This window comes from Neopelma chrysocephalum, unplaced genomic scaffold (assembly GCF_003984885.1).
Source record: "Neopelma chrysocephalum unplaced genomic scaffold, ASM398488v2 Primary Assembly neopelma1_23, whole genome shotgun sequence".
NCBI classification, from domain to species: Eukaryota; Metazoa; Chordata; class Aves; order Passeriformes; family Pipridae; genus Neopelma; species Neopelma chrysocephalum.
The window spans coordinates 35456439-35484164 of NW_020897691.1; the positions used below are offsets into that span (position 1 = coordinate 35456439).

Consider the following 27726-nt stretch of genomic DNA (forward strand, 5'->3'; position numbering starts at 1 on the left):
CTAGACAATTACACTGAAGGAATCACTAAGAAATAGAGCTTTCAGAAATGGTCCTGTGCAACAACGTCATTAAGAAAATTAGTCTTGCTAGACACACAGTTTCTTTATCTATCAGGCTGGCGAACCAAAATAAATTGCTGACTTCAAATACTAGTTCAATGGAAACTCCGGACTGTAGCCAGCCAGTGAGACCATATGAGAAAAATAAGAGTTATAAGAAGGACCGTTGAAGAATGTGATGAAAAAAATTTAGTTTTTCAGACATGTTAGCTAAATTAAGGAAGACAGACTGTTAAAGATTATCCTCTTTGGACAGTTAGAAGATTGTAAATGAAGAGGCAGCATACACAGGAAACAGATACTTGATGTGAGGCAATGCAAGAAACAAGAATGCAGGAAGTCAAAAAGTGAAAGACTGCACTGCATTGCACTGAACAGAGAGACACTATAACACATGCTCGTCTTTGGAATCTGCTGCACTATGAAGCAGGATTTCTTAATTATTCTGAATACAGTAATTCAGAAACAAGTCTTAAGAGATGACAGAATCTGTTTCAGGCAAACACACATCTAGTGCAATGGAGGAGAAAAAATAAATCAAATGTGGCCAGATTAAAGGTAGCTTTTTATGTCAGACTAATAACTACATTTCAGAGAGATAATGAGAAATAAGGTATCAGGAAAATCAGAGACAAAGCAACTACTATAATCTTAAGAGATAGTGGTTAGAAATAGAAATCTGGGTGGCTGGGACATAAAGAAGAAACAAGAAGGAGAGAAAACAGACAGGAAACATGAGACTGTTGCAGCAGAAAGCAACAGAAGAAATCTGGGCTCCCAAAATAAGGGTAGGAAGGGGGGAGGTAGTGACACTTAAGGAAAGACTGTAAAATGCAGCCTGAGGTGCCAGAGTAAGTTGCAGCTGTAGAGTACACCACAGAGAGTGGATGTAAGAGAACTGTCCACTTCCTAATCCCCACTAGTTAGAACCCAAGTCCTGATTGCTGAGGCCCCAGGAGGCTGCACAGCAACTGGTATTAGCAGCAAAAATAGTTTATTCCCAGAGGTAAACATGCAGCTCCAAGCAGCTGGGACATGGTGGAGGAGAGGAATTGCTAGCACACAGAGGAAGCCAGCCAGTGGGTGCTCTCCGTGGCCATCAGGTAAATGCCAGGGGCCACTACTTGCACAGAGAATCAACATGTTGCAGGTGAGGTTGTTTCTGTGGCACATACCAGCTCCTGGCACCAGGTAAATGCTGGAAACGAACGGAAAAAAAGAGAAACTGAAGGTATGTCTCAAGCAAAGGGGATGGAAGCTCGACTACTTGTCTTTTCTGACTATGAGTTACATCTCCATGTTCTAAAACTATCAAACCACTAGTCAAAATCAGCAATGAAGCTGTAAGTTTCACGGTCATGACAACAGCATTAAAGAATAAAAACAGAGCTCCTCAAGGACTCTTAACTTGTAAATATGCTTCAGAAATTAATGTAAGTAGCTCAGTTCACTGACTCCCAAAGCATTTCAATATAAATACTGAGTTGTCTGAAATGGTTTGAGGATGCTTGAATAAGTATCACTGATACTTGATCTGAAAGCACAATTTTGCTGAAAAATCTTTCTTCAATAAATCAAAACCAACAAAATTTTTGCAAAGAAAACACAGGAGATAGCAGGATAAGATGTACTTCTATATAAATACCAGTTTGGCATTCCCCATAAAAGTGTGTTTTTATTTTCACTTTTAGTCAGCATTTTGCCTCAAGCAATTGAAGAAAGTGTAAAAGACTGGGGTGGGGGTTTTGTTACATTTTTTTCAAAGAAAAACTCTTACCTTTAAGCTTAGGCATGTAAAAAGAATAAAGTCAAGCGGTTGTCTTATAAGAAGACTTGTTAGAAGACTAATTAACATACCTTTCCAGAAGCATGAACTTTCAGCATGACTGGATTTTCTCAAGCTTTCAAGTATGGAAGATTTTTTAAACTTCAATGAATAAATATTATTAATTCATTTCAGTAGAAATAACTATACTTTTCCCCTACATAGATATAATCCTCCTATACCTCTTGACTCAAAATTAAAAGTTAAAACCATGACACACATTATTAACATATCTTACCTTACAGCATCCGTATCAAATTGTAAATTTGGTTTATCAATCAATCCTAACGAATAGAGTTGGTACGCCAAAGCACATTTCCCCACCATAAATTGGGCTGTGTTAGTGCGATCTAAACAGTCCACACAATTGGTTCGGAGAACTCCAGTCTGGTAAAGCAATCCAAACAAAAGATTTATCTTAATTAACAAATTACTACATTCACAATTATTACTTTTTTCCTACTATCCAAGTCTTAGCAAATCTCAAACTATGTTTTCACAAAAATTTGAGAAAAGACATTTCTAAAAAATGTTAAAAAGCAGTTCATCTCTAGCAAGCTACATCAGACTGCTGTATTGCCTACTTTCAAAATATTCTTGCTTTTATTAACACACAAACTGCATGTCTCCAGATCGGAAACAGCTCTGAAGAAGAAGTTTTTGGGTGTGAGTCACAAAATGTCTATTCAGAGATGAACTGTGATCCAAATGCTTACATGTATGCCGCTGGTGACTATTTCAAATCACTAAAGAAAAAATAATCATTCTCCTAATACAGGTAAACCCGCAAGACTAACATTAAAAAAACAGATCAAACTCTGTCTGCTCTGCTGTTTATCTGCCTTCAACAAACATTTACCAGTGACTGGCTAGTAAAGGAATAATAATAATAATAATGGCCAGTCTTCGCGAACGAAGATCTGGGGAAAGGTCTTTTACCTTTCAAGCCTGCGCAATGGATTTTTTAGGTGAGACACAGCCTGCGCTGAACTGAGCCCACCCTTTAATCCTAAGGTTCATCTGCTGGGGCCAAGCAAGCTTGGACAATGGCAGTGAGGTCCTCAGGACGTAGGTTTGTTTAGAGTGACCTTCTCATAGATGGATGGCCTCACAGGGCTAACGGGTTCCATCTGCCCGGGAGACCGAGGAATCGAACCCGGGTCGCAGCAGTGAGAGTCCTGCATGCTAACCACTAGGCCACCAGGGGTCTCAGTAAAGGAATGGTCACATGCTCTCAAACTTACATGAATTACAAAATTATGAATGGCAAGTCAAAAGCAACTAATGCATCTTAAGAATATGCCCTGTGTTCAGAGTATATCCAGGTACAAATTTGGGACTGTATGGTTTACAGTTTAGTCAGTACTTTTCTGACCTTAAAGAAAGACATGTTTACAGTTCTATTTTCTTTTAGTGATAGAAACTGTAACAATGCACAGAATATTCATCACTGCTGAAAATGCTTCTAGTAACCCATGTTCATGTGTACGAATATGTTACCAGGGTTAGGTATGCTTATTCATTACTTCTTCTGTATAACAGTAAATGATGCAGTTTGCTGAAATGCTGCTGTTTTAACTATCATTTCACTGGAAACATTACAGACTAAATAGTAATAGAAAGTAGTTAAAATACAAGCATTTTTCAGACTACTGGACTTCTAGGATGGACAGTAGCAATACTGTGTACGATAAATATTAAGAAGCAGACTGTGAGTCACCAATCAGGTATTTAAGTGAAACGGTTCACTGGATCTTTGAGAGTGCTGATCTATATCATTATCACCACGAACTAAAAAAAATGTGGTTTAGTACCTGCAAGCGACCAGTGGAAACAACACAACCTCCCAGTTCATTCCACCTGAATGACAAACAAAACAGAATGACTTTCAAATAATTAAAAAAAATAACAGATCATATCATGTATTGATGTACTCAGTGAAAAATGGTGACAATTAAAAACCTGACATAAAGCAAAATTGATATCCCTGAATAACAGAAAGCAATGAGAGCTTTATGCAGCAGTAAGATGCTGTGTTTAAACCACACTGAAAAATAAAATAAAGGATCTAGTCTTAAAGCAGAAATATTCCAAAATCATACTAAATATTTCCTTTGCTCCCCATAAAAAAGAGTAAGAGCAACACAAGTGTTGCTAGATAGGGTCTTGAGTGCACAAAAATTTAAGTAGGTACAACGCCAGTGACCAGAAAGTAGAGGTATAACATACACTGTAGGACAAGCTGGTTGATTTAAATCTTCTCCCTCATACTGATCCCAGGCATATGCGCTGGATACATCAATACATACAGGCATATTGTCCAAGTCTTGCAATTCTGTATAGGCCTTAACTGTACCCAAGAGCTAGAGAACATGAACCAGAAATCAAAGGTATTTTGAGGTAGAAAAGAAGTTGTGCTCGGTGCAAGTAACCCCTGAACTACTGAATATTTTCAAGTTAGTAGGGTTATTTAGCCTGACTAGAGCACTGCTATGGCAAGCCTATACACTACATTTGAGACTCACCAGAGTACCTCTACAGAACAGAGCACTGATGTTAAATCTTGCTCCTGGTAGTTTATATTCATCACATCTGCTATACTGCGTGGCAGAGAAACGCTCTAAGAGAGTTTGAGCTCACTTTGTTTCTAAACGAAGATAGGCTAAAATAGCCAGGATGCTCTTCATGTAAAATACGAACATCCATTTGGGTAGTGATGAATTAGATCCACAATACGAAAATGTGAATCAAAATCTTACTGAACTTCCAATGTACAAGTTATTTTATTTCTGGATTTTCAGAGACTTGAGAGACTTCATCTGCAGCAGTCTAAGCAAATACTTTTTTTTAAAAAAGTTTTAAATTTTTTATTTACTAATACCATAAAATCCATAGGTAAACACCAGTAACATTCAGATGACAATTGTCTTATTGCTATGCCTCAAAAGAAGTCACTTATTAATTTCCAAATTAGTAAGTCTCAAAATAAGAAATAATCTAATAAACAGAAATTCCAAACAGCTTTCCAAGGAACAGACGTTATTCAGTAAGCATCAAATAAATTATAGGTACTTCTCATCTGGACGCAAGATACTGCAGTAGGAATCAGGTCGATTTACAAAAAACCCAGTCTTCTTTACTACACTTTCTGCAATCACATTCAGTCTGTCAAGGACATTGCAAAGTTTGCTGAGGAGAGAAAAAAAAAAAAAGACAGTTGAGATACATTAACACTAAAAAAAGTTTCACTATGCGAAGTTTTTCCATAACAAAAATGATTTAAAGACAGACCCACATCACATCTTTATTCATCTAACAGTAATTATGTCTATAATTTTATTAGATTTTACAGACTTAGGAAACAGAAACTGACCATATCTGAGCAATTTTGTTTCTTTTTGATAAAACATATTACATAAACTAGAAGTGGAAGACTTAAAAAGTCTAACACTTCTTGACTTTTACATCACACTGATTTTTTTCTACAAAACTTTCTGTGATTCACAAAATATGAATGAGGCAGAAAAGGATACATGATTATGCTAAATCACATTCCCTTGTTTTGTTTGCAAGGTACTGTTTTGTTCAGTAACACTGGCTTCCAGGTGTGGCCTTCATGGTGTCCTGCACCTTCCGCTCAGATCAGGGTGTCCATTTGTTCATTATGGGGGACTTTAACTTCTGTTTACTCATAATTTCATTTTCGAGGTTTTTATTAGAGTGTTTAAATTTCAAGTAGCAAGAACAATTATTTATTTTTTAAAGACTGCTAATACTGAGATAGAAGAAATATTTTGGAACATTTCCAACAGTACTACTTTCCAACACTTACTTCAAAACTACATCTTAAAACAAACACATGCTCAGTATTCCTGCAACTGTCAATTTTGCACATAATCTTGTTCAAAGCTCTCAGGTATTTTTATATCTGTACTAGAGTGGATATACTTACGTCTAGCATATCTTCTGAAAGGATATCTAGCCTTAATTTGAGATTTGTTATTTAATTATAACACAAATAATTGCATATACACTTAACTGCACAGAATGCCATTTTAGAATAAAAAAGTAGTGTGAAACCATATCAGATTTTAATGTAACATTTTCATGACCTACATGACCAGCCATATCAACCAACTACTAATTGCAAACAGCAAATTGTTTTCCACAGCTTTTTTTCCCACAAAATTTTAACTGACAAACATTAATTATATTCATGCCTTTTGACCCAAACCAGTTTTTCCATTGTTTTGCTCAGACTGATATAGTAACAGATACCTGAAATATGATCTGAAAATTCTTATCTTTCTTCATGAATTTCTGGCAATATAAGATACAGTAGATATATGCATATCAGAGAGCTTTACAACTGAGTTGTATGCAACTTAAGAACAGTAAACTATACTTGTAGGTTTAAAATTTTTACGCCTTGTAAATATTTCTACTTTTTGGAAAATGTTAATCCTTTTCACATGATCTTGGTACAGCATTGTATAGTCAAAAATTATAGAATAAAAAGTTACTGAATTTATTTGCCTTTCTAAGATACATGCTTCTAATAACCTAAAGGTTTTGTAACATTGAACTTAATGCCCTCATTTCCCTTTGGAAGAGGAAATAGAAAAGGCTAATTGATATGAATTCCTCTGTTTTACTAAATTGTGCAACTCAATAAATTCAATGACTGAAATGGAACACCTAACAGAACGCAGTGTTTTCACCAATTCAAAATGAAAAGTGAGTCTTGATGGCTTTTTTTTTTTATTATGACTTTTCTCTAAAATTTTACTGTGCAGAGAATTTCAAAGTTTTCAGGCTTTGTTCCACTTTGCTAAGAAACCACAGAAAACCTTAAAAATCCTTCAAAAAGCTGAGGTTTTATTCTGTTCATAGATCTTAATAAAGCTCTCCCAACATTCTAAGCTACACTGAACTGAAAAGTGACATACTCGGCAGCACACAGTCATTTGTATTGTGGCTACAAGCACTAGTACAAAAAAGATCTTTTCTACCTTTTTGTGTATTTGGCCATATCCCAGGGTATATATATAATTGCATGCTCTGGGGGTAAAAACTGGTTGAGATACGTTACAGCAGCAACAAGTTCTTCACTAAGAATCCTTTCGTGCTTTCTTTTTTCACGTTCCTTTAGCAAAAAGAAAAAAAGTTAACATCACAATTTTTATTAACAAATGTATGTAACCCATACACATACACAAATACATGTATGTATGTATGTAGGAAATTAAAAGTGGAAGCTGTAATAAGGGCAGGTGATTCTTCATAACTAGTACAATTAAATTAACAACAGAAGAGACAGAAAAATCTGAGCATTCTAGGTCTTTAACAATTTATCTGTATTAGTAGTAAAAGTCACCTGTTACAATGACTGCGCATAGTCATTGGCTGAAAAATGGAATGCTGTAAGAGCAAAGAAGAGCACACAGAAACAAAAGTGGTAATATAGGTGAAATGGACAAAGACAAAAGAAAAGGGAAAAGACAGGCAGAAAGGGAAGCATCCCATTCAATTCTGGGGTAAAAGAGTACCAAGACAAATTCTTCTCCATTACTGACAGGAAATGGGGAACAACAGCTCCCATATCACCCAGTCTTGCAATAATTTTTAAAAATAAGAATTTTGTTGCCATTATCTGAATATACAACATGTTTTCATAGAACCAGAGAATGGTTTGGGTTGGAAGGGACCTTAAGGGTCATCAAGCTCCAACTCCCTGCCATAGGGAGGGATGTCACTCACTAGATCAGTTGCCTGGGGCATTATCCAACTTGGTGTTTAAACAGTCACTCCATACATTAATATGGTTTGCCTCTCACTCCATCCAAACTAAAACCTATGCTGAACATGTACTATAGAGACTGTCTTGTCTATGTTAACAGCAGTCTTAAACAAATAAACCCAAAGAAGTCTAATATATTCATTACTAATTAAAAAGCTTCTAGAACAGACAGATATAAGAGGACATGGATTTAAAGAAAGAGATGCATTGCCAGTCACTGCATCAGAAGCCCAATGTGAATAAAAGCATATAATGATTCATGAGTCAAGGTCACATCAGCCCAGACTCACACGACCACAATGGGTTTTAAAAGCTAAGGCTGCAAGAGATGAAAGTTTTCATGTCAACAGATAGAATCCTAAGTTAATCCCACAGACTTCTGGACAGTCTTAAAAGCACTCCTACACAGGAATGCTTCTAGAAATAGAAAATAGGTTATTTAGTTGCCATTTATTACAACTTAGAGCTTTAAAAGCCTTCCTTTTGTATTTTACCTATATTTTTATACTAAGAACAGATCCTAAAAATGCAGAAAATAAGCTTTTTTTCAATTGAATAGAGTTGTATAATATGATAAATTAAATTACCTTTTTCAAAGACTAAAAGAAATAAGATATTATTCAAGCAAAACAAATCAATATATTAAATTCAAATGTTGGAACATGCACCACCACAGAAATTGGCTGGATCAAAACAGAAAAAAACATCCCAAAACAAAAACAACTTCAACACAAATACAAGATGTAATGAGCAAAATTACAGTGCTACCCAGAATCCAGGCTTTGTACCACAGCCTCTCACACAGCAGTGAAATCTGCAGCAAATGTGAAGCTCTCCCCACTAATCCAGCCCTGCTGCTGGCATTTCCTGTTAGTAAGTAGCAGATGCTTCAGTTTTCTCTCCCACTCATACTTCCATGACTCTATCAGAGCAGAGTCTTGGAAGCAAACAACAGAAGATAAGTCTTTACCATAATACTTCAAATAACCACCTCTGTCAAGAAGTCTACAAACCTTGCTTTGCATGGAATCATTATATTTTGGTATTTTTTAGTGGTAAATTAAATTTAGTGATAAATTTATTTGGACTTACATCTAAAGGGTAATAGCAAAAATCTGAAAGCAACAGCGAAAAGTTACAGTAAGAAGTCTGTAAATGTGGGACTTTTTTTTTTTTTTGCAGGCTGTAGTGGAAGCAACTATGCACTAAATCATGCAGGATGAGATTTATGAAGAAAATATTCAATTTATAAGCTAATATTAGTTTCAAACATAACCAGAATTACAGAGAGACTCTACAGAAATAAGCATAGTATTAAAAATTAGAAACCACATAGAACATACTCAAAATATTGTACCTTCACAAGATTCAATATAATAATAGGAGAGCCAAATCTCTGAAGCATTTGATCGAAGTGAAGAGCAGCAACATGCGCAAAAGGATCTGCTTGGTCCACTGCAACAAATACATATATTCAGGATTATAGTAAGCAATCATTTTGCCTTACAAGTACTCTTCACAAAAGACATACTAATTATCTGGTAGTAATGATACAATTACATACTTTCCCCTCTTTCCATGCAAAACCTCTTTAAAAAAAATTCCCTTTTCCAAATTGGAGGTGACTTTTTAAACTTTCACAAGATACTTATAGAGAACAATTATTCTGGTCCCATTAATCTTAGCCCAGACATTTCCCACCATTTTCAATAGGTTTAATATTTTATCCACAATACTAAGATAAATATAGCTAACTTTGTACACAAATTAGCACAAAGAAATCTCTCATCTTCAAGTAGAAACTTTTTGTATTCCATTTCTGAATGTGAAGTCTGAGATGGAGATTTTTTTCTTAATTTTTTTTATCCTAAGTTATGGCTTCCCAAAGCACAAGTGCATAGACAATTACTTCATTTTTGCAACTTCGGTTTTCCCTTATTCTCTCGGATGTTTCTTTAGGTCACAGCACTATCCATCATCTATCACAAAGAATAACTTGTACATACGTGTTATGGGTGGCTTAGGCATCATAGTCGAAATATCTTGAGACCAATATAGAGGGACAGATCCTCGAACCTGAACATAAGAAGAATAACTCCCCGCAGAAAATGACATAACTGAAGCATCATAAAGTATTTGTTCAGTCTCCACTTCATTAGCAACATCTCCCTAAACCAAACAGAAATACACATATGATGTAGACACAACACACTTCAGAGCTGCCTGCATTACACAGAACTGATCATTACAAACAGAGCACAATTAAACTGTAAGATACCTAATCACAGTCCTGAGAACAACACTGAAGGTTAAATTCCTATTTGTCCCTAAATGTGTATTATCAGGGTTTTTTTTCCCTCTGTTTTGGAAATAACATTATCTCTAAGTGTAAAAAAACCAAAACAACAGCCAATTCAGAATTATTAAATTTATTATTATTATAACTTCATTATCTCAATGTTGAGATAATTAAAAATGTAATGATACCTGTGATAACATTATCTAAGAGCATAATTTATAGCCAAAACCCCAATAACCCTCTAAACCATTTCCATTCTTCAGTCAGTCAAGCTCAAGCTTTCATACTGTGGAGGCAGGGGGAAACAACCCCCAAAATCATATTTGATTTACCTCACAGTTTGATCCTCGTTTCAGAAAGCGTGTTCCAGCAAATTTGCTTGATCTTCTGGCTATCAGAGTGACATATATAGGGCGACCATATATTAAGAGTTCTTGAAAGAGAAGTTAAGGTTTAAGTGCTACATGCAATTTTTTGTTCACTTACTTTATGCAAGCAAAAATAAATTCTAACAAAGGTGTATGAAACTGTAATATCTAATTTACTAAAATCACCTTAACAGTGATGAGTATCACAATTTATTTTGCAGCTGGGAGAGAACATTGCCCTTTTCAACAATCAGTTTTAAGAACTTTGAAAAGGGAATCTACATTAGAATACATCAATCACTTTTCACAACATACAGATGAGAAGATGCATTTCTATTTTATGAAGTGACAGTGGAGGTGAAATAGGTACAAGATACACCTAGCACTGCAAATGCAGCTTTAGTGAATACTGGAATTAAAGCTTGGAAGCTTCTATTTTCAGATCAAGTATATTAGTCACCCTCTAATTACTTGTGTGGAAAAATAGATAAATTCACAACTACTAAAATAACAACAACTGGAAGCCAGAGGCAAACAGGCTACAGATGCAGTGATGGATTTTTATAGGCTTTTTATATTTTACTAAAAACAAACAGATAGATGCCTAGGGTGACTATCACTGCTTCCTTAGCTTAAGAGAGATGCAAGGAAGAGGAAAGAAGGCATTTGCTCACACATTAAGCAGCTGCAGGCATAATGCTGCTGTGGTCAGATCCACAGCTACTACTTTGTTTAAGTAAGACCACAAATAAACAGCAGCATATAAAACCAGACGTAACTTTCTGTCCGGGGACTAAGCCAATGACCAATAGCCTTACAATTTTAAAAAGGCAAAACTAAATTTTGCAGACATCACTAACCTTAACTTCATAATTGTATTTCCTTCCCCCCTAGAAATTTTATTGACAGGCTTTTAAACTAACATGATACTGTTGATGAATAAATTAAAATGTCATTGTAATACACTAAATTCTTATCATGTAAGATGTTGAGATGACATTTCTTTGGACTGTGACATACATTCGGGCTTTTTTTCCTCCTGCTACAATGTACATAGACCCATGTAACCATTTAAAATAATACATAGTCAAGAAAAAAGGCTTTCAGATATCCTAGTGCTCTTCACACAGCAGAGCTGAAGTTCTATCATCATCTTCAACAGAAACAGAGTAAATAAAAGTATTTCTGCAAATCTCAGATACTAAAAAATGTTTTAGAGAAGATTAGTAAGTGAACATTTCTATGTCAGCAATCCAGTGTTTCCTCAAATATCTGAAAAAATACAGCTGAGCCTTAAAATCCTCTCAAGCTCTTAACTGCTAAACACCATGCTTATAAACAGAGCCTCACCAAAAATGCAGTCTACCTCTCAGGGGCTTATTATAAGAGCATAATCACATTTTTTGTTTAGCATAATACCTAGAAAAGTACTGAAAATAAAAGCCAAACAATAATTCTAAAATTGAACGGTATTTATATGACAAAGAAATAATTCAATGTTCAAACTTCTTAAAAAAAGTGATAAACCAACATTTATTGCAACGGTAAAAGGATACTTGACTGCCCACAGAATCCATGAATAATATACAGCAGCCAGTCACGATGAACAGTATCTCTTACTGCTTCCAGAAGCTTGCCATTCCAGACGTACTTTTCGTAAGGCTTACTGCAAATCCCAAATACACCTAGGAGGTTGTTTCAATGAAAATGCTTAGCAATTAAGAAACAAGTTTACCTACACTGGACTGTTTTTAAATCCAGGTCATTGGATCTCTGTTTTGATTTTCTCTTGACTGTAGCTCAGTGTATCATTTACTCACATCCCTGAAGTTTGGCAAAAACAGATAAATTAAAGCACATGCTGAAGTCCAGCATTTATGAGGATTTGCAGTTTTGCTCTAGTTGCCACCAGTCACCTTATTGAAGTGCTTTCATACAGATGTTACTGATACTTCAGTACTGAAAAGAAATCTCTGCACAGTAGCACAAAGGGATTTGATAACAAGGGAAATAAAGTTGCGAATTCCAGTTAATGCTCTTACAGGAGGACTTCATAAGCTTTTCAATTCTGGGTCACCTCTGAAGTTACCCACTAGGTTCTGGAAGATCATGCATAACCCTGTTCCCCTTTACAAAAAGCACATCAATCTGTTTTCACATAATTTAGCGTGGTTTTCCTAATTTGCACTAACATCAAGAAACACAGCTATTGCAGACCTGCAAATTAAAATTCCATTTCTGATAGATCTGGAACCTGCATCTTTTTCAAAAATCAGGACCGAGATCACAACTGTCACTGAACAGTGGTAGAGGGAATTGAATGAAATCTGAAACTTAGAAGAAAGAGGACAAGTACTCTTTTCCTATATTTTTTACGTACTTTTTTCAAATGAAATTTCTGGCAGGAGGAATTAAATTGCTGTAGTATGTATGCCAACTATAGCAGATAATTACAGCAGCCAAATGTTCTGCTGCAGGAAAAAGAGGAATTCTCCTACTAGAATGCAGGTGAAAACGCAGCTTTTGAACAAACTGTTGATGAAGGAGTTTACGCATTCAGCAGAACCTGGTCACAAGCACTTAGTCAGCAGTTTGTCCTCTTTCTTATTGCTAGCAGCATTACTCTGGGGAGAATTTGTTCTTAAAGGACAGGCCACTGTCTTACACATATTCTATGAACAGACATGTGACTAGCACACACTGCTGATGGCATCATCTTAATTTCCTAATATTTTCACAAAGACATAGAAGAGATGATGCGCTTGTAGGGATTCCTGCGGAATCTTGCAGATAAAGAATCTTTGCAGAGGAGGAGTTATTGCTCCTTTCACTCCTTATGGCCCTTTCTGACATTGCAGTATTTGATAACCAATTTCTGATATCTTGATATATATGTGGGGGTTTCATTCAACAGAATAAAATCCAATATTAAGAATTTCAGGGGAAACTTTGTGTGTGTGAAGGAAAAGGAAGAGAAAATAGTTTTTCTGTCTGGCTGCTCATCTTTGCACTCTTATGAATATGTTAGATCCAAACTGAAGTCTGCAGTTTTCAACTGAAATCAATAATTTTTCTCAGACTTCCTGACAGAGTTTACTACATCAAGATGATACTAACTTCACACAGTTTCTCTGTTGCCAGTATCCTCCAACATGAAACAAAAAAGATTTATTAGTACTTAATCAGTTATTGCTTCCCCTTCTTTTTGTAACTCATTCCTACTGGGAGACTTACAAGTCAGCTGAGTAATCAATTGCTGAAAAATGTCAGCATGCTCAATCATCTCCCTGAGTTGCAATGTAACTTAAAACAATTATTACACAACTCTAGAAATTGCATTACTCAAATTAAAATGTCTGTAATTGGCACTTTACAAAATATTTTATTGACTCACCATTGTTAGGAAACTACTGACTAATAACAGAAGGCCTGAATGTTCCTCAGAAGTAAACTTAAGTGGAACATATTTTAAATGTACTCATGAGCAACAACATCAGTTTAATTAGATGTATTTTCTTACCACTTCCCCCTTGTGTTGAAAGTCCTTCATCTTCAAATATATCAAAACTCTCTTGCCGGGTCTGGGTTGTTACAGTTTTTAATGTCTCAAGTGGCATTCTCAGGACAGTAAGATTATACTGAAGGGAGTGAGATAGATCATAGCTGTAACTGATAGACAGTTAACATTTATTAGTAATTGTAGATACAGAGGAATTTTCCTGAAAGCCCTTACTCTCCATCTGTATTTACATTTAACACCGTACTATATTATCCATTAGAAAAGACTTCTAAACAAGATACACAGGTTCTGATTCTATAATGGCAAATCATACAAATGATTTCCAAAAGAAGCTTTACAAACATAGCAACTGTTTCCAGTTTACAAAGGCTGAAAATGTGTTTATATTCTTCTCATAACTGAAAACTAAACATGACTTTTGATCTTAAATCCAAACCCAATCCGAACCATTTTATGATTCATTTTATGGTAAATGTGTTTCTTAGTCATATAAGGAGCTTCTTCTTCCCTCTCTACAAACAACCACAGAAACAGCACAAATTCATCATCTCCAAGCACAGGGAGTGGGCTGGGGGAAGTTATATAATGTTAGGGCTGGGAGACAAAGCATGGAAAAAAAATTCAGGTTTTATACTGTGAAAGAGCTTCCCCATGCAAAAGCATGAAACACATATAAAGCTTTGGTAGGTTTTGTCTTCATAGATCCAGCTGTGACAAAAAGCCTTAATCTTCCAAGAGGCAGCATTTCTAGACTAATACACTTTTTGATATTTGCAAGAGGGATTTATTTTGTTTATTTTTTTTAAGTCTTTGGGTCTTCTAACTACTACTGGCAGGTTTATCACCACATTTCTCCCATTTTTTTGCTGTCCCAAAAATCTCATGTAATAGTAGCTGGGACACAGAAATTTGTCTTAGGTACAGCATTTATGAAACAATAAGCAAGAGAATTGGTAATGCCTAGAAGGCCCTATGAAAGATATATCCCATACAGGGTATATCTTAAATAGGGACCTATTTCCTCTATCTTCATTTCTGAATCAGGGCAAAGCTCTATTTTCGGAAAATGAGATCAAGAAAGAAAAAATGACAGGACAAGCAAACCTCCTGAAATATAATAATTTTCCAAGACAGAACTTCTGCATACCCTGGCAAGACTAAACAGCCAGAGAAAACAGCAGTGTCAGTGCTGACTTTTTACCAAGCCACTAATAGTTCTCTATTTTTTAACCTAATAGAAACTAAAATCCTAACTAATTGGTTGAAGGAGAAAGCAGGTTCAAAACACACAGACAAAAATGGACAAGCGGCAAGATCATGTGTCTTATTTCCCCAGAATATCAACCTAAGAATCTTGGGTATCAAAATCAAAACCTATAATCTTACAGCAAGTATAAGCACACATGTTTTTAAAGGAACAGTAACTAATACCTACCTAAAATAGAAGTTGCTAGAAAGGTCCACATTTTGAAAGATTCTCAGATACCTAGCAAAATAATTCAAGTTATAGGAAAAATTATTACTCTAACAAGACAGACCACAAGAAGTCATTCAGAGGATCTCAGATATTAAACTACATATAAATATTGACTCTTGCCCTGTGTTCCCTTCCTATCTTACTGTAATTGTTTTGACAGGTAATTTCACTAGAATGTCAGCATTTGGATTAAACAAATCAAATAGCCCTTTGGGGTTTCTTTTAAAATCTACTGTCTTCTCATGGACATACTCTGTTTCTTTAGGCAGTTGTAGATAAAGTTGTAGTTCTATTTTCCACAATTTTTCAGGACTTAAACAAACAAACTCTTAGCAATACTATACAAGAAATAAAATTTTTCAGTTATTCTCAAATAAATTAGAAAAAAATATCTACCTCAACTTGACATAGCCTTGCAAATTCCCATAAGAAACTATAACACTGTCTATGAATGATAAAATGGCTGACAGAAATATGTAAGTTATGATCCGCTGCACACTAAGAGGGGAGACTGAGGTCTATGATCAATCTGACCTTAAAGTGGAAGCTCTTTTAATATTTACCATCAGTTTATCATAAGCCATCACTTTTTGACTATTCATACTTGGTACAGACTGAAAAGCAGTTTATTGATACCAGTTGCCTGGTATTTCATAGCCGTAAAGTTAACTTAACCTGATAAAAACACCACTACAACATAGTTGTACATTTCACACAAGATTCCCTAATGATCAAAGGCTCAAATTTCTGTCTTCAGAAAAAAAGCACCCAAAAAGAAAGAAGCAGCTAAACTTACCAGTGAGTCAATTCATCACCCTTTACAACAGCAACATTCACAAGATTCTGACAGCACAGAATCATTTAATGATCTATTCAGCACTTTTTGAAGGGCACAAAAGATCTCTTCAGGTGAAATTAACATCATGCTAGAGCTACTAAAAAAAGAAGTGTCCCAAACAATACAAACCAGCATAAGTATTACTTAGCCCTTGTAGGAACATTGCTTATATTTGATGCTTCCTGGTGCAGATTTGCTAAGCTGTAGCTCTGACATGTAGGTGACATGGAGATGTGGACAAAAAACTCTAGAAGACTGTAACAGTTGTATTTACTCTCCAGGTCAGACGCCACAGCACTTGTAGCCTATTTTCCATCCAAGCAAGATAAAAAGGTTTGAATAACATACTAATACAAAGGAATCCATTACTGAAATTTCTAGTTGCAGTTATACATTGCTTAGAAAATATTCAAAAAGTACACACTGATTACCAGCATTATTTACCTGGCTTCATCAGGATGAGTGACTCTTACAGAGTCATTTGGAATGTAGATCATATTTGTATCTTCTATTTTATATATTGCATGACCTCCAATATCTGCCATTTTTCTTCTTTTTGTTATTAATACAATGTAGTAGCCTTCTAAAAACCTGACAAAACCTGTCAAAACAGCATTAAAACACTTTTAGTTGCATGTTTGGGTTGACTTGATAAAACATATTTAGAAAAACAGTATCAGAATTGTTTCAAGACTTCATATAATTTTTGTTTGTTCTTAATGTTACAAGTATAATGTGCATATATATATACACAAATGCAATGATATATATATACAAAGACATACAGTCTTAAAATTCACCCCCAGTAAGTGTTAATCAATGAAGTACATAGTTTTTGCTTATTTTTCCTTCCACTGTGCATATTTTTAATATTAGGTAGTAGAGTTAAGACACTGAAAATCTGGAGTAAGTTTCTGTCTACTTAGAGTACTTGTATTTGCTTTTTATAGGACTTTCATTTTTCAGAGTAAGGCATCCTCTAATTACTTCAGATACCAAAAGGTTAATTTTCCAGGACAAGGAGGAATCCCAATTTCCAATTTTCTTTTCAGGTTTATGTATTCTCTGCTGGCGAGGGACAGAGAACAGTAAAGGGAATTGTGGGTATTACAACACCTTTGTGCTCTCTCTTCTTAACAGGGAATTTAGTTCCCCAGTTAAAGCAGCATCTCCCCAGAATCAGCCACTCAGAGCATCAGGGGTAATCCTTTTTTCCTATTTCTTCTCTCAGATACCACACCTGACCTTACTGAAGTCCATGATGGGGAATGACAACATGACACACACGGACACTCACAATTCACATTTTTACTTGCATTTATATTCAGTTCTTTTAGCTCTTTTAGCTTTGCATTACAAAGTATAGAAGAAGGATGAGCAGAGCACATATTTTCCTCCCTGTCACTGCTGGAGACTGCAATGTGATCGAGTGAACTGCAATCTTTTCTTCTACCTTATTAGCCCCCCTTGGAAAAATGCTCTCACCTGCACAAGGACAGGAGGCCCTGCTGACAGTAAGAAACAAATCTTCCATTTGAAGCAGCCAGACTATTGAATTTCAGTTGTTACATAGCAGTCACAGTTCTGCCTGTATCCTCCAGGTACAAAAATCACTTATGTGAATAGCCTCTATCCTTTGAATTTCACCAAACATTATACAGAAGTCTGATAAGGAACCCAGCCTTTCTCCTTGGCCAGCTTCCCTCCCTTTAAAAGCAATTTCTACTGTTAAACACTATACAGTAAACAGAACTCAGCTTATTAGCACCCCCATTCTGAGTGCACTGCATGTACTGCATCTGATTAACAAAATAACTACAGAACAGAACAGAACAAAGCTGTCCTTTACAATTTTACAAAAAATAGCCCTGTTCTCCTCACTTGAGCCGAGAGACAGAAATAAACAACCAGTTGCTTTCTCTCAAATTACATGTTTATACAGATATGATTAGGTAGAATCTAGACTGGAAGATGTCTAGACCATATACTTTGGAAGTATATAATCTGTTACAGAGTGCGTTACTTCTAAAAAGTCATCTAGAAATTCATATCCCAAATCTGTTGGCCAATACATTTGTCCAGCTACAGAACAGAAACTCTTCTGTTATGAAGAGTACATATAAACAATCATACAATTGGGATGCAAAATTTTAATTGATCACAACCAGTTTCCAACTGAATATATTATCACATACTTAGACAGTGAGCAGTGATGGCTTGTCCAAAAAAACCCCAATGCTACAATGCAAGACTGTTACCAGCTTCTTTAGGTTTACCCACATTACGAATACTCTTAAATTAATAAGGAACATAAGTCCCATCTGAGGAATTTCTGAAAAGTGGATGCATTGATAAATTCCAAAATGCTTCATGGGCAAAAAGAATACAGAAGAAAGACTGTTTATTTTGCCACTTTAGATTGGAACAAAATTTAATTATGTTTTGATTGCTAAGCAAAATTCAGGAGCATCTTTTAGAGTAATTGCATTCTCCAGCTTCTCTGCAGCTTCAGATTTAGATGTTCAGGTATATTTTGACTCTTATAAACCACAAAGTACTCTTGAGGCCTGCCACAGCACACGTTAACATTTACTTTAGAGATATCACCCATGAATATATCGACCTAGGTATCAGACAACAGGCAGGAAAGTAGTGACTTTCAGATGAAGTTAGAAGCTATTAAATCATCGAAGCAATGCTTCAGGATTATGGACAGCTGAGCAGCATTATAAAATTCAGTTGACATGCCAGCCAGCTAGACTTGTTCAAACATGAAAAAGAAATCTTTAAATATGTCACTGCAAAAAGTTAACCAAAAAGAAAATTAAGTCTTCTTTCTGAATAGTGTCTGATAAAGAAATATAGCCTAACAAAGAATGTCAACTTCCATTTTCTTTTTTAAAAGCATTCTGTGAGCTCTGGATTTCAGGAACCAGGTTTCACCTGGCTTGCATAATTTGTATCCTTAGATCAGCTGAATTTGGTGAGATCTTCAACCAAGTTTCTAGAGCTTGGCTATTTCCTAGATCTTTCCCCTAGTGACAAAGAAGAGACTGGTTACAGCACAACTCTTATCCCTGTACTGGCCACCGTTTTCACAAAGTACACAGAAACTTACTTATCTCTGAGCATGAAAAATTTCTAAATCCTCTTCAGTTCTAAAAATAAATAAAATCAAGGGGAGACAGAAAGATATACAGAGTGACACAGTAAGCCTCATCTCCCAAGAAAACAAAAGATTTTATAAAATCAATCAAAACACTTACCTACTATACCAAAAGCAGAGACAGCTCGAGATAACCCAGAAGAGCCCTTCTGCCCAATCTTTGTTCTGTTTCCCAGGTCTAAACGTCCAAGAAGTTCCCTCACCTCTTGTTGTGTATACACATGCTTTAAAATAAAAAGTCACTTAGTTACTGCTTTGGTAGTTAAATGTTATTTCATGTCAGAGACTAGCAGAATTTACTTAATATACAATAAACCAAAGGCCTCCCCTACATTGTCCGTTTCCTGTTTCAGTGCTATCAACAAGTAGCCAGTATTATTTGGAATAATGAACCAACACAACAAAATAAATACACTCACCTTATCGTCAATTATAACCAAATCCTTTGGTTCAGTGCGATCTATTTTCAAAACACGGTACTTGGTTTCTGCAGGATTACTTCCAACTAGAAAATACCGCTACATAAAAAAAGAAAAAATGTCAGAATATTGTACAAGATAAAGCAATCGGAGCCCAGTGTAACGCAAGGCATCAACAATGCCATTTACACAGCTTCTAGACTAGACCCATGTCACCTAACAAGTATGTAATAGTCTGTATGGACTCTTAATGAACTGGTTTAGTCACCATACCTTAGGTAAGTACATTTATATACAATCAGCCTTTACAACTTAAAAGACCTCCTTCCCTCCTCTGTACAAGGAGGGAAAAAAAATGAGAAATTAAAGAAAGGTGAAAACCTGTTTAGAGAGGCAAAAATATAACTTACACTAGGTACTGGCCAACTGCATCCTGCCCCAGCCATTACTGTCTTCCCACTTGCTTTGTAAAATTTAGCAGAAGCTTATATATAAGTTTGTAACTTTTCATGACCTAAAACTAATGTTGTTACACTGTACTCCACTGCTATTTCTGACAACTAAACCCAGAAAAATTTTCAGCACTTCAGTACTACAAGTTTTCTTCAATTTTTATTCATATTTGATATGATAAGACTTCTCATTAATGTTCCTCCACCATTCTCAAATTTGCTGGTTAACAATACTACTGTTTAAAAAAATACTAGCTTTACTTCACATTTAAAATATGAAAGAAAGACCACAGATAAACATATAATATGTTCATTTCTCATGTAAGGGAATCAAACTATAAATTAATTTTTACATTTATAGGAATAAACAAGCACAGGTTGTAGGACTGACTTGCTAAAAGCAGCTCTCATTTTACTAACTCATTTAATCAGTGTGGTGCTACCACACAGCAAGGTGTAACTCATTAATAATGCTTAGCCTAGTAGGAAAGCATGGCAAATTTATGTGGATCTATGCAGTCAGCTCTTAACTTTAGAAGTCACATGGACTTCAGATGTGAGAAAGGAAATCAATAATAACATTTATATGAACCTCACAATTTCATAATTTATACAACTAGATGTTAAGAAACATCTTTACAGCCAAAATACTTAAGGTGAAAGAAGAATTCAAAGCCCTCTTCGGCTTCCCTTAATTCACAAAAGCATCTACATAGTCACTAAGTTCTAAAAAAGAAAATAAAATACTTAACTTTGAAAGCCATAAAAGCGTAAAGGAAACAGCATCAACTTCTGGCTCCACCTAGTACACTGACATTACAGTGTTTACTGAGTGTCAAGTTTTGCTGTTTACTCGTAAATGATAGTAAGAAGGTCCTTCAAAGTCATATTCCATCAGAGTACTCCCTCACTGAAGCCTCTGAAACAGCACTTTGGCACAGGAAAATGTTTCCTACCGGTTTTTTAGCAGCAATGTGCTGCTGTGCACAGCCAGGTTTCCCAGCCTGCCCCCTCAGAGTAGCCTCAGCAGGAGATACCTTAGTGCCAACATCTGTGCTTCCCAGGAGGGAAATCATAATGACAGTGTATGGTACTAAATGACACAAAGGTAGAGGATGGAGCTCTTCTGCTGTTATCATCCACCAGCAAGAAACACCAAGACAGATGCTTCCTTTGACCATGCCATCGTACCACCTTTTTCTTCATGCAGCAGAAGGTGAATGGACAGAGAGAAATATTTTCATCTGTAATACACATGATAAGTTAGCTTGCATTTTAAGAGTGCTGCTTCTTTATTTGTAGAAAAATCCTAATTAATTAAAGCTAAACAATTTTAAGTAGTCCACAATACTGCAACACAGCTCAGGGATGCCCCACCATGCCCAGATTGTTAAGTGAGCGCAATTTCTTCCCAAAGTGACACCTATGGTTACCAACAAATAATCCTGAATAAAAACAGAACTGTACAACTTTAAGATGCTTGTCCAAACAGCTGTTTGTACCAAAGACCACATTTAAAACTGGAACACGGCACATGACACACAGGAAGGGAGAGAGAGAGAGATGCATGGGGGTTGCAAATGCTCTAAGGAAGTTCAGCTGGATACTTCTCCATTTCCATTTTAATTAACCGATAAAACATAAAGAAGTACTATGAGGAATGCATCACTTGCATCACCTTAGCAGCTGCTATAGTGGGTTATGCCCAGCTGCAGGGCCAGCTTTAGGTGCTGCTGCAGCTGCTGCTTAGAACTGCAGCAGAGTTAGATTAGAGGAGGAGTAATTGTGTCTGCAGACCATGGAAGCAACCACCATAATGAACGGTACTTAACAGGCTCTCTTTGAAGTCCTTTAAGGACTAATTTACGGGTTTTAGGTTAGCTAGGTTGTATATTAAGTAAGGTCAGCTGAGAACAACCTCAAAACTGAGCGTCAATGGACTTAAAGTAAGACAGGCACTGGGAAATCTCTGTTTGGCTAATGGGAATCTTATCCACTGCATGTTAGAGGATATTCTTGTGGAAGTAATAAAGAAGTAGTAAAGTAATCTGCAAAAACTTTCGAATTTAGACTAGTGTGCAAAACTAAGAACCCAAAATTAGACTTCTATCTGGGAAATTTTCAGGACTGGCTAAAACCAACCCCATAATTACTTGAAAAACAGCATGATATGCCAACTCATATTCGATTTACAAGATCTGAAAGGAAAACAAATATTGTATGAAAACTAATAATGCAAAAAAATATACAAAAAAGACACTTCAACATTAGCTGTTTCTGCTACCTAATTTATGCATCTGATGAATAAATAAATCTGTCTTTCTGGATGACATGGAGTACAAATAAAACCATGTCAGTGACATGTTCCACAATTAAATTTACCATCACATGAACACTAGGAAAGTATAAAGACAACTACCAAATGAACACTGAGAATGTAACATAAAATAAATTAATTTCTGAGGTTGCAATATAATTGTAAAATTAATCAAAGCTAAAATGTGCTTATTGTTTACAACTCTTGATTAACAGAAATGATTGCAGTAAAAAAAAAAAGAGAGAATCCACAGGTAAGCTACGGAAACAGAAACCTTTCTGTGAGTTTCTATCCTTATTATCTCATTCCATTTGTTACTAAATTAAACTGAACAAATTTAAGCTTTTTCCAACTGTCTCAACAACTCCACAGCAAAGCCAGTGCATTCAGATAAATGGACAACCTTGATCAAAGTACTTTTTCTGGAGAATAGTACACAAGTAGAAACTGTGTAGGCTCCCTCATTCTGCTCTGGCCAGAGTCCTTCAACCATCACCTGAGGTGACACAAGCTGCTTCCAGGTTTAGACTGCCCTTGGCCTTCGCTGAAACTTGTTAACAAGAGCACTTTACCAACCACGGCAGTGCACCATGCAGCTACAAGATCTGGATTGAAGCTTAATGTGTTGCACAATTATCACTAAGCAACCACAAGATAGGAATAATCATCAGTCACTTCCACCTGGGACTTAGCTTTAACCAAAGCAATCTAATTGAAAGGCTTTACACCCTCTTTCATCAATCTTTTGATTCAGCCAAACCAAATAAAACATCTTCTAAAAGGAGTCTAAACAAAATAAAAAACTTCTTACTGCAAATGGTTGTTTTTAATGACAAGATAATAGTTCTGAAATCAGACAATCTGCTCACAATTTTTTTATTATATTTTTTTTCTTTAAGATTACTTCTTATAACTCCTGGTCTAAAAATATGATTTCTTTCTTTGTATAAACTAATTAGCATTAAGGAATGTTAGCACTGCAAAAAACTTCTTTCACTTCTCAGTTAAAAAGCTACAAACAGCTTAATCAGCAAGAAAAAAAAGTGAAAATACACTAAAAGTTACTTGAAAAGCACACTACCACAGCCAGTTTTAAATCTGCAAGGAGTATAAAGAAAACACTTAAAATCTTAAACAAAATGCTTGCAAAAGATACCTGTTAGGACCACGGATATGTCTAAAAACACAAAGCCCTGAAGAAGTGTGGTACGTTTACCTTGTCCAGCTGCCAGACCTCCACCCAGCTGCTCTCTTGCTCTCCCTCCTCAAGAGGATAGGCACAGAAAATAAGATGGAAAAGCTGATGGGTTAAGGTGAGGACAGAAATATTGCCTAAGATTTACCATTATGGGTAAAACAGACTTGACCTGGGGAAAATGTATGTAATTTATTGACAATTAAAATAGAATCATAGAATAATTGCACCTCAATGTAAGATACAGCAAAAACTCCACTATGTTCTTTCTTTCTACAGAACCTACAGCAATTCAGGAAGCGTCCGTCTTTCATCTCTCATAGAAACTGGCAGAATGACATGAAGAAAGGAAGATACGATAAGAAGCTGAGAAATACCTGAAAAGAGCAAAAATTGAATTGGCATGCCAGCTGCTTCCCGTAATCTTTTGAAACTCTTCAAAAGAAGCTCTTTCAACACGACAAATTTTAAGGATGTATGCTGCCAAGCATTACTCTCAGGGCATGTAATAATGGGTACCCAATCTGCATCCTACAGCCCCAGCACTCGGTGAATCCCTTTTGTCCTAAGGCAATCAATGCTTTTTTTCCAAACAGCACTTTGCTCTTGCTGCTCCACTGAAGGATTCCTCAAGATTACCCCTTCTAATTTTCAGCTAAATCTATTAATTATCAATCTATAAATTTTCCTTTAGCCAAATACTTCTTTGCTCTTTAGCATCTATCCTGCCAGAATGCTTTCAGAAACATAAGTATCTGGGTGTCTTTTCAGCACTCACTTCAATAGACTAAAGAAATCTTGCTGTCCCTTTGCTCCTCCTAAGACATCACTAGCATATATGTTACCTCATTGGACCTTCAATGAACCTGTTCCTGGTTGAATTCTTATTTCTTAAGTGAACATGGACAGTAAGTCTACACAATACAAAATTTCATTCTAGATCAGTATTTTTCATTAATGACCATACCACAAAAGAACACTTTAGCCTTTTTCAAAATTTTACTTCATCTGCAGCTCAACCTCCCAACCCCTCTTCAGATAAAACATCCAGATCCTCCTCCTTCCCTTCTGCTGCTTCGGAATTGATAAACTCTCAATAAACTTTTATTGGTGTGTAATCTACCATAAGGTACATAAAGTTTCATAGTATGCCATCCTATTTCAAATTATTATCTACTCCCGAGGGTCAACAAAATTGCTTGCTTTCTTGTGCTCTGATTATCCTCATTATTTCCAATATTTCAAAAGTCTAATAAGAGCTGGCCCACATTTTGGGCTAATAACATTACTGAAAATGCTGAAGTACATCATCAATTGAAAAAAATCATCCCCATCAGATGATTCCTCATTCACTCCACACTAATTTATCTATTAACTTCCCTCCTTCCATAACAAAGCCAGAGATTTTCCTTGTGGCACTGCACCTCCACAGAAGACTTGATTTAAATACATAAGGCCATCTAATTTTTAGATGAAGATGTGCAATACAACTAGGTTAATCTGACAGCACCTTTGTAAGTCTAGACTGTTTTATGTCATTTGCCTCAATTTTCAATTACTTTCCTATGGATAATTATGTGTGGGACTTCATAATGGATTAAATATTCCATTTGTCATGTTCCAGTCACAGCACCACCCTTGACTTGAGCAACTTGAAAATATTTACGTTCATTCCACTGCTTAGTATATTTAATTTCATTTCTATCTCAACACTGATTGATTCCCTTTTCATAATCCCATTCTTGTTACTCATTTTGTTTTCACCCCTTGTTCAGAACATTCATACTCAAAGTAAATTCTTACTTTAAACAAGGAAAAACGTCCATTTAGTTTTAGGGCTATAACAAACTTATTTTTGATAATAAAAAATAGCAATAGAAAATGCTTATTTTTATTCATCCTTTGTTACATTTAAATAAATACCTTTTTTTTTCATAGAATCCTCACATTTAAATACATCAATTTACAACCATTTATCCACAAGCCCCTCATCACCATCCCATCCAGAAAGGTGGAGTCACAATAAAATCAAATCTCCAAGTTTATCTCCCTCCAGTTAATCTAGTGATTAAACGGTGACACCCAGGACAATACAGGACAAAAGAAATCAAAAATATGTTACCAGAACAACTTTAGGCAGACATTTGAAGGCACATCTTTCACATACAGTGTGGTGCTACCACTTTTGAACTTTATTTTTGTTCTTCCTGAATGGAACACATTCTTCAAAACTTGTGGTGTTCTCATTACTGCTATTCCACCAAGTACCTGCCCTACTCATAAATGCTCTCAGATCCCACATTCATCAGTTGATTAAGTTTCTCTATTTTATTGCCATATATCTGTCAGTATATCAAGACATTTAAGACAGAAACAGAGCTTTCCTGATTTTCACAAAACTCCTTCTCTTTTGCAAACTCCATCCTCTGCTCCACTACATAATTACCATTCCTAGAAAGCCATGACACAGGGAATAGGACAGTCAGCTGAAAGGGGACATCTTCTGCTAATGAAACTGCTACAGAGAGAATAAATTTCACAGCCACTTCTAGCTAGAAGTCATGATATCTAATGGTTGTCCAGCTATTCACTACTTCCAATATTTTTTAAATGTACCAGATAACCATCTATATAAATCAGTCCACTTCCTAATTCAGCAAAAATTCTGCAGCTTTTTCTGTAAAGTCATATTCTACATTACAGTTTCTCCAATTTGATCACAGACTAACTTCAGCATTAAATAAGCAAACCTTGGTTTTGTTACCATAAAAATGTTTACATTTATTATTATTAGAATAAATTAAATTTAAAATAAAACAAACGCACATAGTTTTCCCTGGGGAAAAAAAAAGGGCAGAAAAACCTACAAGTATTTATGCAGGTCACATTGCTTAATAAGCTTGTGCAAGTCATTTGAATACTGTGGAGATGGCGACTAGAAAAACCTGATTAGAATAAAATTTTATTAATTAAGCCCCATAATATCCTGAAAGATAGGCAAGTGATATGCCTTTATAGAGATGGCACAAATTGACTTGTTCAATGTCACACTGCCTCAGGGGAACGATAATTTCCAATGAACTAACCTACAGCTTTCACGTGGGCTTCATTTGGGGGAATACACAAAAGTTTCATCTTCTCCTGAAGAAGGGAGGAAAACATCTTTCATCTCTTATTAGTCATAGTGCTGAAATATCTTTAGTGCCCTCTGGTGTGCATTTCAGCAGCCAATATATGCATAAAATGAAAATTAATTGACATTGATCTGAACACAACCTTCAGTTCATCTTTCTGACTACTTCTAAACAAGCCTTCAACTTCCCAGGACAAACAGGAGATACAGTTAACATCTCCATGGCATTTATTGACCCAAAGCATCAGTTTAAAACGTAGGTTTTAGCAAGTATCCTAAATATAAACATTAAGAGAAAATATAGAATTTCACTCTCTTGATTCAATTGACACTGTGAATTTAGTTCTCCACACCTCTAGCAGTCTCACATTTGACTCCAATAACACTACCAGAGCCTTTCCTGTTTGACTTAATACTACTGTATTTTTAACTAAAAAAAAAAAAAAAAACAAAAAAACCCAAACCAACCAACCAACCAAACAAAAAACCAAATAAAAAAACCCTCCCTAAATCATTTTCACTTTTTCCACTTTCTCATCCATTTCATCTCTTCCTGCTTTAATACAGAGGAGTTTTACAGAAATAAGTCGTACGACCAGTGTAAACTCCACTGTTTCTCCCTGTTTGTTGCTGACAACTTAAGTCACTGCTTCTTTGCCCACTAAAGGTCTCCACTAGGAATCTTAGGCTACAGTTTCATGTTACCCTGTATCTGATACAACCCCGGATCCCATATGCTCAATCTAGCAAGCTTTTGGCCTTAGGAAAATCAGAAGAGTACCCCGAACCAGGAGAAAGCTATTCATTTTTATGTCTGGGTGATGCTTATGCCATACCAGTGACTGTCAGAGCTGGCA

General features: G+C 35.8%; 1 protein-coding gene across 1 annotated transcript in view; it reads right to left on the reverse strand.

The window, feature by feature from the left end:
* The window catches only part of FIG4 (FIG4 phosphoinositide 5-phosphatase), a 64057-nt gene that overhangs the window by 33584 nt on the left and 2747 nt on the right, over window positions 1-27726 (reverse strand). Inside the window, exons 2-14 of the mRNA XM_027693397.1 lie at window positions 19773-19871; window positions 19454-19577; window positions 16632-16788; window positions 15308-15358; window positions 13873-14021; window positions 11909-12037; window positions 10317-10417; window positions 9692-9854; window positions 9043-9140; window positions 6898-7031; window positions 4958-5074; window positions 3700-3745; window positions 2124-2272 (exon numbers count right to left, since the gene is read on the reverse strand). Of these exons, the coding sequence (XP_027549198.1) occupies window positions 2124-2272; window positions 3700-3745; window positions 4958-5074; window positions 6898-7031; window positions 9043-9140; window positions 9692-9854; window positions 10317-10417; window positions 11909-12037; window positions 13873-14021; window positions 15308-15358; window positions 16632-16788; window positions 19454-19577; window positions 19773-19871 (1517 nt within the window). The remainder of the gene's footprint in view (window positions 1-2123; window positions 2273-3699; window positions 3746-4957; window positions 5075-6897; window positions 7032-9042; window positions 9141-9691; window positions 9855-10316; window positions 10418-11908; window positions 12038-13872; window positions 14022-15307; window positions 15359-16631; window positions 16789-19453; window positions 19578-19772; window positions 19872-27726) is intronic.